Source organism: Gossypium arboreum, chromosome 11 (assembly GCF_025698485.1).
Source record: "Gossypium arboreum isolate Shixiya-1 chromosome 11, ASM2569848v2, whole genome shotgun sequence".
NCBI classification, from domain to species: domain Eukaryota; kingdom Viridiplantae; phylum Streptophyta; class Magnoliopsida; order Malvales; family Malvaceae; genus Gossypium; species Gossypium arboreum.
Window position 1 is genome coordinate 9,508,117 of NC_069080.1, and position 11,055 is coordinate 9,519,171.

The 11,055-nt window shown below is 30.1% G+C and overlaps 1 protein-coding gene and 1 pseudogene across 1 annotated transcript; both read left to right on the forward strand.

The window, feature by feature from the left end:
• The first annotated feature begins 2,517 nt into the window (after positions 1-2,517).
• LOC108473058 (ethylene-responsive transcription factor ERF023) lies at positions 2,518-3,555 on the forward strand. The gene has a single exon (XM_017774622.2). It carries the CDS (start codon positions 2,603-2,605, stop codon positions 3,164-3,166), a length of 564 nt encoding a protein of 187 aa, XP_017630111.1. The 5' UTR covers positions 2,518-2,602; the 3' UTR covers positions 3,167-3,555.
• A 499-nt stretch (positions 3,556-4,054) lies between these two features.
• LOC108471351 (exportin-2-like) lies at positions 4,055-5,779 on the forward strand (annotated as a pseudogene).
• The last annotated feature ends 5,276 nt before the right edge of the window (positions 5,780-11,055 follow it).

The following is an 11,055-nucleotide window of genomic DNA, read 5'->3' on the forward strand; positions in this document are numbered from 1 at the left end:
TGCACCAGACTAACAACTTATAACAACTCAAAACAAACTAACTACTCTAACATTCTGTCCCAACGAAACATTAGATGAATGCGACATTCATTCAGAAAGTGGTCCTCCCATCTACATAATTGCTTTCTGAGCTCTCGCCATGGCCAATAGTTGTGTGTGAGTCCAGTTAAACCTCCAACCATCTTACATTTCAAGAGTTTAATTGATCGTCTTTCTCCAGGAGTTGCCGAACCAAACAAGGTGTTGTGGCGTTGTTTGGAGTTGGCCGAATTTCCCCAAAACAGCATAGGGCTACACCATTTCAACACACATGTGATTGATAGCAACAAGTTGCAATTTAGGGCAAAGTATCTCTTGTCATACATGTGCCCTGACAGGTCATACGATTATAGCAATCCTCGAAGCCAAAGCTCGAAGAAAGAAACATAAAATAGAATTTATATGCTGCCTCAATTTCTGTCATATATATTTTAATTTTTTATATCTGTTTTACAGTTCATTTTTTAAGTTTATGATTGTTTCTCTAAACAATATTGTCTTTAAATTTATATTTCCTTATTAAAAGTGAAATGTACTTCACCACTACTTTCAATATTTGTTGATAAACTTGATCATATAATAATTTAAGATTTTAACTAATTCAACAGTAGTAAGGGGCAGTCAAATTATAGCAGTATAGGCCTATGCACGATTTCCTTGCATGTTTGCTGGGAAACCAAGTTTACATAACATCTATCACATTCTCAACAGCCATTGGAACTATGAAAGCTCCGAAGATCTAAAACGTGTATATATATATATATATAAGACCAAATCTACTGTGAGATTGTTTACTTTTGCTGCCATTTCCAATACAAAAAATTAATGTCGTAGTAAATTAGGAGACCATAGTGTTATATTCCCCTTTTACTGTTGGTCATAATCTTGAATTAATGTGAAAAGAGAAATGGTTATAAGTGTAAAATAGTTAGCCCACTAACTAATATAAAGTAAAATTAAAAATTTCTAAAATTTAAGAGTAAATTTTCTAAAAATGTTGTTTTTTTTTAAATACGGGAGTAGGCCAAAATAATGATTTGCTACAAATTCGGGACAGAAAAGAAAATGCTTCCAGTTGAAAGCGTTTTTCTGCAAATTCGATAAAAATGTTTCAGCTAGAAACGTTTTCGTTATTTCGGTTTACCCCATAAATTTTAAAAAATACAGTCCAATATAGTAAATTTTTAAAAAAACCTCGCATTTTTTGAGAAGTTTATTGAAAATTTAATATATATTTACAAATAAATAATCTAATTTAAATATAAAAAAGAATATCTAAGACCCAATGGATGAAGGATACATAAGATGATATTTGCTGGTTGTAGTGGCTTCTGGATTAGCTTTTAGTATGGCTGAAGCCCTTTACCTAAAAGGCACCACAAAGGGGAACAAAAAGAAGAGAAAGGAACATATGATATTGATGAGGCACACATGTTTCATCCTATTTAAATTGACTCCTACATTTATCTTTTGGAAAATAATAATTTATTGATTTACTATTTTAATGCATAATAAAGATTAAATGATATTTGGAAATCTGTTAGATCGCATGTTGAGGGGTTTTTTTTTCTTTGTTACATTCAATAAGTTATATATTTGGAAAATGTATTTGTTTTCATGCGCAATCTACTGTGAAAATGCAGCCTCATGAAACATGAACTTATGGTGAAGTGGTTCTATGCATATTATTAAAGAAAACATAAAAAAGGGAGACAAACATGGGTCTCTAGTGATTACCGAATATCTGTTAAAATTAGCTTAAAAAAAAAATGACCCAATGGACAATGAAGACAAAAGAAAATCACATCAGAAGAAGCCTTAAAAGAAAATGATATATATGTGTGTCACGGAATTCTCGTGTTATAGTTTCACCTTGTGAAAGACTGAACCATCTCTTTAGAAACTTTCCCACCACATACCCTTTTCCCTTTGGGAGCTTTAAGGATCCCCAAAATTATCCTGCCTTGGGGAGCCCTCCACTCTTGGTCATGTCATCTTATATATTATTTGAATTTTGATTTATATATTAATACATTATTTGTGTCATATTTGATGATAGTTCAAACTAACTTAACAATCCATCTAATGAAACAAATTAACCTAGCAAAAGGTTATTTATTATAAGAAACACTCTTACTGACTGGGCGAAATTAAGAAAAAATTTTAGGGCGAAATTAAATTATATTTTTTACAATAAAAAAATATAATTTCATCATTTTAATAGATTATATCTTTATAATTTTTTTAAAAATAAATCAAATTTTTATATTTTTAAGAGGTAAAGTATAATTTTATTTTTACTAATTTAAAATTTTAAAACAATCGTTTATGTTAGGGGAGGCCCAAAATTTCGCCCTAACATACTCAAATTATATAATTATTTAATTTATTGGTACTTTAATTCATATTTAAAAACTAAATAAATTGACTACTTTAATTTCCATTGCCTACGTACCAACAAATAATAATGGTTAGTTTAAAATATGGACACTTACCGTTTTAACATCTAGTGCAGCTATAAATGCCCAACGCACACTCGTAGCCTAGCTACGGTTTTAATGCAATGGAGCAAGCTTCGTACACTGAAGATGACTTGAACTCTTCTTCAACCACCACCAGCGAAACTCACCAGAAACACATTTCGAAGCGGGGCAGCACGCGGCATGCTGTTTACCGAGGTATACGGAAACGACGGTGGGGCAAATGGGTGTCGGAGATCAGGGAGCCACGCAAGAAGTCACGCATTTGGTTAGGTTCCTTTCCCGTGCCAGAAATGGCCGCTAAAGCTTACGATGTAGCGGCCTTTTGCTTACGTGGAAGTAAAGCGCTGCTAAATTTCCCCGACGAAGTGGAAGATTTACCGAGACCATCGACGTGTACGGCTAGAGATATTCAGGCCGCGGCTGCCAAAGCGGCTTATTCAGTAGTTTCTTGGAATAAAAGTGAAGTGTCAGCCGAAGAAGGGAATGGGCACAGCGGTGACGACTTTTGGGGCGAAATTGAATTGCCAGAACTGCTGAATAGCGGCTGTCAATGGAATTCTTGCGGGTGGACATTCGCGGCCGATTCCGCCTGGCTAGAAGGAGAGGCTCAGCAACAGCAACACTACTTCTTGGCTTGTCTTTAATGGTGTTGTAAAAGAATAAACTGTTTCAGGTTTCAACGAACCTCTTCCCATTGCTGTATAGGTACTTAATTTTGGCATGCTATAGTATTATGCTTCAAGTTTTGTGATTTGGCATTCGCAAAGGAAATTAGGTAGTGCTGTACCAGGTTCCAAATTAACTCGCTGCTGTTCCTCCAACTTTTACGGCTTGAGATCGACTCCACATCTCTACAATTTTTATTTTTCTGGAATTTAGAAGTGATTTATATTTTGTTTTGTTTTTCCCCTTAATTTCAGAATTGGCCTATTAGTAAGAAGAAAATTATAATTTCAACCAGCGCTAGTTGTATTTTTGGAGACAACTTATGTTCAGATTTTCAATACAATATTGTTGAGTGAACACTAAAGAAGTTTATAAAATATTTGCTCTGTCTATAGATGTGATCAAAGTGTAACTCCCATTACATACATTCAACTATCCTTCGCATCAATCCAAAGACGGATTTTGATGAGGTGTGGGTTGAGGTGTGGTATATTTAGTTTACTTTTTGTCTCACGTTATAATATTATTACAGTATGTAATTTTATCGTCACCGCTATTTTTACACTAACCGCTGATAAACGCACTGCTCATCCAAATCAATCTTAAGTCTACTGTTTTTTTTGCCTTTCTTTTATGCATCATTCACACAACTACCAAATTATCGTACTAAAAATAGATAAATAAATTAATCAAGAAGTAGGATGATGAGTAAATTGTTGAAAATGATAAGAAACAATAATTAAATAAGCCAATTTCCTAAAAAAAAGTAATTAAAAACTCTAATAATAAAATTATTACTACAGAATAAAAATATTAATTCAATTAACAACTATTTGACTCAATGGCCACTATTGTAAAACAATAAAATGAGTAATTGGTTTAATCACTGTAAATCACTTTCCTCGGCAACCAACACTAAAAACTTTTATTGGTAAAAATAATGTATATATTAGATAAAAATAGATATTCAATTGTATCTCAAAATGGTATTAGTTATTCTCTTAATTTTAAATATATAGTATTATTGTCAAGTAATAATTACAATAAAATAAACTTAGGAGAAATTATTCCAAGAATTAAACCACAAAAAAATATCTACGAATATGTCTAATTACTTGACTTACTAATTAACTAAGCTACTAATAAAAAATAAAAGATAATACAAAATTTGTTGAGCTCCTTTGAAAGGACAAGGAATGTGCCATATATTTTAGTTGTGTCGCTTGCAATAAAAATTGCTGGGGTTACTTCTGTTTCAACTCATCTTGTAGTTCAGACCTTCTTCACATCAGTTATCGTTATTGAGTTGCAAAGCCAAGATGTCAATGGGTACCCCATGCTCAAGGCGGGTGCTCTTTTAAGTTCTTCACTATGTTACGTGCCCAGATGCAGAAACCTCTTGCATTTCAATTGTTCCCAGATTTGGTTCGGTGTTTAGGTGCGGAATCAAATGTCCCTTCACTCTGATGCTTCTAGTTGCAAAGAAAAACTGTTGCTTGTCAGGGATGAAGGGGGAAAAAGCTAGATATGCTTCAGCTGATATTACTCCTTGTGTACCAATACTGATAAACAACCTTTTCATACTTCCAAGTTTCCTGAGCCTGAGGAAAATCAATATGTAATGAAATGTATGATGCGTGTTCTCGGGATTGCAGACATTTCCAATGAGATTGCAGGGCCTTGCTTTAGTTAGTTAACCTCTATTCTCAATGAAGTTTGCAATTCCCCCCAAAAATCCAACTTTTAATCATTACCGTGTTAAGTTTGTGGCTGTTCTTATAATATGGGCATGTGAGAGGGATGCCTCTCTTGTATTAGCAGATTTTTCTGCTTCTTTTCCCTGATTCATGGAAGAGATCTTCAAATGTTCCTGCCCTTGTGCGTTTACTTGAGGCTTTTATTCAAAAGGCACCGCATGAGCTCAATCAAGAGGGAAGACTGAGCCAATTGCTTGGCATATTCAACATGCTTGTTTCGTCCTCTAACACTGACAAACAGGGCTTCTATGAGCTTAACACTGTCATTGAGAATCTTGAATATGGTGTCATATCTCCCTACATGAATAATTTTTGGAAGGTTCTTTTTATGCGCCTGCAAAAACAATCCTACTGTAAAGTTTCAGAAGTCCCTTGCGATTTTCATGTCACTCTTTTTGGTCAAGCATGGGGCTCAAAATTTAGTGGGCACAGTGAATGTAGTTCAGGCCAACATATTGTTAGTTGTCTTGGAGCAGTAATTTAGCGTACGTTAGCTGCAGTTGCTTCGACCAGACTCGTCTGTGAATCTCCAGTTCTTTTGGATGCTGCACCTGCTAGACATTGGGGCAGAAAGCTGGATAGCATTGTTACCCTTGTTTTATGGGCGGAGGACAGAGTTGAGGAAGAACTAGAAATGCCAGAAAATGTGGGCTATACAGCCACTTTTGTTACATTTAGATTTCGGATTATTACTTATTATTATTGTACTAAACCAAATGGACCACATCATCTCTTTTGTCTCTCTCTCTATCTGCATTATATCATATGTGTATATACAATCTTTTCTCTGGTTGTTTTCAGGTTTTGCTTTTTATGCACAGAGCTTACGAGTAGTTTTCCTTTTTACCCACATTCTCTACAACATTAATTTTTTTTCAGTTTTTTCTTTTGGGATTAATATTTATTCGTACTAATAAATATATAATGCTATTTAATTGTAATAAATATGATGGTGATGATGATGTTTTCCTTTGACCCTACCATCCTATTCATACGGGTACTTCCTGCCTGCACTGCATATTATTATAGCCATCAATCTCATGGCATCCTCCCATGTCTCCCCATTTTCCCACCCACTAATCACTATTATATTTTATTATGACCCAAAATGATTATTGGCAACTTATCAGATTTTGAGTTTAGCACTTCTTAACCTCACCTGTTTTCAAAATAAAAAATAAAATCTTAGCATCACTTTGTCTGTGTTATTTCAGGTATTTACTTCAAGGAATATATTTATCTCTCCCATATAATAATCTACCAAAAAAGCAATCCTCTTGTTGCAAATTAGAACACCATTTAAACTACAAATGTATTCTAAACTTGATTGATGGAACTTGGCAACAAAATCTATCCATCTCTCACATCCTCCTTTTTTTTAAAAAAAAATCATTTAATAAAAAATAAAACGTATTATCAATATCACTAATTAATCTAAAACTATAATAATAATAATAATAATAATGTATGAGCTGACAAAAGAAAAGTAATACTGTATGAAGTGAGACAATCATTATCCAAAGAAAAAATAATGAACAAAGGCACTCCAAGGATTAACCTCTTTGGTATATTTGCCAAAAAAGAAAAAGCAAAACATGCCTTGGTTTATGTATATAAGAAAAACGAAAACAAAAATGTGCATCAAAGGGGAATGCTTCCAATTAGAGTGTAGAATGGGTAAAAGTTAAACACAACCAAGGATAATATATGTCCAAATCAAAATATATCTTAACAAATTTTATATATTTAAATTTGAAAAAAAAAAAACCATATACACTTAGGATTTGATTCTGGGGCGTTGTTTTTGACAAGGGAACGGAAAACAAGGGAGAATGAAATGTGATGTCAAGATTGTAGGCAGGAGAATTGAATAACGGTATCCAAATGCGTCAAATAATTTGGTCGCTGTTATTGTACGGACAAACTTTATGAAGAACCAAAATCCCTTGATCTCAGCCACTTATTGGTTTTATTATATTATTATTATTATAAATGCCGGCAGGCTACCCTCCTCAATTTCTTCAAATGTTTTTAACATGATTAACGTTCAGTCTAAAGATAAAAATGTTAACATCTCTAAATTTAATTAAATTACAATACAAGTACCCAAACATAAAAAAATCTTCAAATCTGACCCCACAATTGCACTAACATCTCAAAAACTCACTCTCTAACTTTTAAGGATGGCCAATAATTGGTGGTCTTTAAAGTAGCGAGGAGCCTCATCTCATCTGTTACATATTAATTAGTCGTAATAGTAGCCGTAGGCCAAGACCAAAAGAAAACACTCGAGGCAAATTTGGTCTCCACATGGGCTGTCTCCCTCCCTTTCCCATTAGGAATATTAAATATTAATTATCTTCCAAAGGTTCCCCATTTTTTTAGCTTCACATCGCGACAACTATTTTTTAATTATACATCTTACCCTTTAGAGGTATTAATCTATACCAAAAAAACCAATCTCATTGCTACATTAAAGTTTTTTTTATGTAATAATTAATTAATCCACTCAACTTAGCAATAATTTTGATGTAATTATTAAAGCTTTTGCTTAACAAAATTGTGTGGTTAATATAGCTTCAGTATTTCAGACTCCATACAAGACCTCAAATCTTTCTTCTAATTTCTGTACTTGTCACTGTTCTTTTTAAGGAGGCAGCTTGAAATTTTTGACCACTTCCTTTTTATATAATATATTTTCCTATTCTAGATTGGAATAAGATTTTCTTTAATTCCTCCTATGGGGAATTTTTTTTCCCCTTAATTAATTAAGTCAAAAGAGTTTCTTCTGATACTGAAAATATGCCTAAGTCGGAACAAAATCTTCACCCTTACCCTCATTTAAACTTTTGTTATCTTATGATCCAAACATGCCCTCCTTTGCTTTTGATTAAAAAAATTGTAATTCACCAGTCTCGTATTCTAACCCTAAACAATATTCCTTATTCCTTACCGCTTATAAAAAAAATCATAATTTAAATTTAAAAGTTTTTATGCCTAATTAATCAATATTTGGTCATGTATGGAAATAGTGGGTATACATGGAAAATTGAGGTGAAGCGAAAAAAAATGTTTAACCAAGTTGTTTACCTTTTTGCCTGTGATTGGTGAAGGAGATTGGCTTAACAGAATAGTGGTTTGGTTGTTTAATTATAACCATAATTATAACCATAATTGGATTCCACCTCCATCGCTAATCTTTTTCTGATTCTCATTCCGTACATCCACTTATAATAAAAATAACCATTATTTTATGTTTGCTTTAAATGAATGGTCCAACTTTAGAGACTAATAAATCATTCTTCATTTCTTTCTCTTTTTATCAATCTTAATTAAGAATAAATTTTTATTTTTTTCTTAACATTACAAAGTATTTTTTTTAGAATATATGATGCTAATCCAAAGGTTGTATATTTCAAAAAAAAGATTTAATATTTGATTCTCACATTAAATTTTAATTAAATTTGAAGTTGAATTAAGTGAAATTTCCTCATCTTATTAATTTCATCCAAAATATTGAATTTGAAGATTTACCCATAATTAAGACGATTTTGATTTTTCGTGAAAGAAAAATAAAAATACTTTATTTATAAAATATTTAATTATGAATAAAAATAAAAATTTCTATGAAATGTTGATTTAGAATGGAATAAAAGATATGGTATATATTTTAAATAATTACAAGTTTAACTCGTATTATTTTCCAGCAAAAGATAACATAGCAAATATTTCACCAAATGAAAGGTTGAATGATGAGAATATGATTAGCCAAGGTTGTTCTCAATGGAATTTCTTTTTCCTTTTCATATTCTCTGCTCTTGTCTCAATCTTATAATCATTTCATTCTTATTATAGAAAGAGAAAGGTCATGAAATTCATCTAAATATGAAATTATTGAATAATTTAATTTCTATTTATGTTATTAAAATAAATAGATGAATATGAGATTCGTTTATCAAAAAAAAAAATTAAACATGAACAAATTTTGTTTGCTTTCATTTATATAGGTGAATAAGTTCATTTGATAAATCGTTTAAAATTTATTTAAAACTCATCTATTATTTAACTATTATATAATAATATTATTATTTGTTTATGAGTTTTTCTTTATAATATAATTATTAATATTTATATTAATTATTGTATATTTAAAAATGAGTTTAAAATTTCATTATATTAAATATAAATTTCCCCACTATTTTAAATTCAAAGCTATTACTATAATTTTTTTTGCTTTAAAATAAAAGCTATTACTATAATATTTATTTTAGTAATCTTTATTTTCCTTTTACATCTGCATGATTTGGTGCAGGTTATGATGCATCAATATTCGAAAGAGAGGGCTATTGGAGTCCGAGGCTAAGTTAGGGTGGGGTTATCAGTTTACCGCCACTCCTAAAATAAAAAATTATTATTTAGGTTCTTTAAAATTTTTAAAATTTTAAATTAACAATGATAAAATTACTCTTTAGCTCTTTTAAAATTATAAAATTTTAATTTAATTCTTTAAAAATTATAAAAATATAGACTATAAAAAATTAAAATTTCATCTCCTAAAAAATTGTTTTAGCTTTACCCTTAATTGGATTGTAGGCATTGTGGTTCAGAAGCTGGATGGGGAGTTTGTGCATGCTATATATCTTTCGAAGAATTTGAAAGAATTGCTGATTTTAAAAAAACATTTAGGGTTTTGGGTTGATTTTCAGGATATTTAGGGGAATAAATCGATTTTAGCGTAGAAAACGCGCCTTGTAAGGCATGCTTTCTGACAATCACATTAGCTCATTTGGTCAAATTGTCAAATGTTGTAGTTTTATTTTTGAATCTCATGTTCAATTCATCTCTTACTCACATTTGTATCTTTATTTCATGGTGTTTCAAGTTTTACTTTTATTTTAAAGTATTGTTTTTAATATATTAACTTATTTCGTTAAATGATTAATTAATCGTGATTTTATCCTTGAGTCATAAGTTCAATTCTTTTATCAAGCTTTTTTAATTAATAAATATATTGTTTTACATTTTTTATTTTTAATTCATCTTTTAATTAATAAATCTTTTACTTATAAAATTAAATAATTATTGCCAAATATCATTATTTTTAGTAAATATAATTTTATATGTGTAATATTTATTTTTAATCCATATCATGAGTGTAGTAAATTTTAGTATTATATATTTTTGTATGTGTATTTAAAATATTTCATATATAAACATAATGATATTTGAAATATCATATCCACAATGTTGATGAAAAAACAATGATATTTGAAATATTTTACACATAAAAATAACAATGATATTTGAAATAATTATTTGATTTTACAATATTAGAAATCACCATACCCACAATATAAGTGGAGAAAATAAATATTTGACATATAAATATTATATATAAATAAAATATATTTAACATAATGATAAATATCAGTTTTATCAAAATATATATTTTTATTATATAATTAGCAATAATTATTTGAGTTTATAAATAAAAGAGTTATTAAGTAAAAATATTAATTAAAAATAAAATAACTTGAAAACAATATATTTATTAATTAAAAATAAAAAAGTTTGAAATAACATTTAATAAAATAAAAATACAAATGCACTTAAAACAGAATCAAACTTTTAAAAATAGTAATTAGAAATAAAAGTAAAGCTTCAAACAAATAAAATAAAAATACAAATGTGAGTAGGAGAGGAATCAAATTTAAGACCCAAAGACAAAACCAATAACATTTAATCATCTAACCAAAGGAGATTAATGTGTCAAAAAGTTAAAAAATGCGCTCTGTACGATACGTTTTCACTGCATGTTAGTGAAAACAAGCCATATAAGATGTGTTTTCACTTCTTTCTCCAAAATTAATTTTTTTTTAAAAAAAAATCCTAGAAATTGACCCAAAATCCTAATTTTATTAATTTTTTTATCAAAATCCACATAAGGCTTGATGTGGGATGTTAATAATTTGAGATAACAATGAGATTGGCTACACTGGTGCTCAACAAATTTACTATGCAATGCAGGCTAAGGACGAGGATTGCTTGTAACTAAACTTGAGTAGAAAGGTCTACCTAAAATATAGGTTTGAAAAATGAATTTTGGTAAG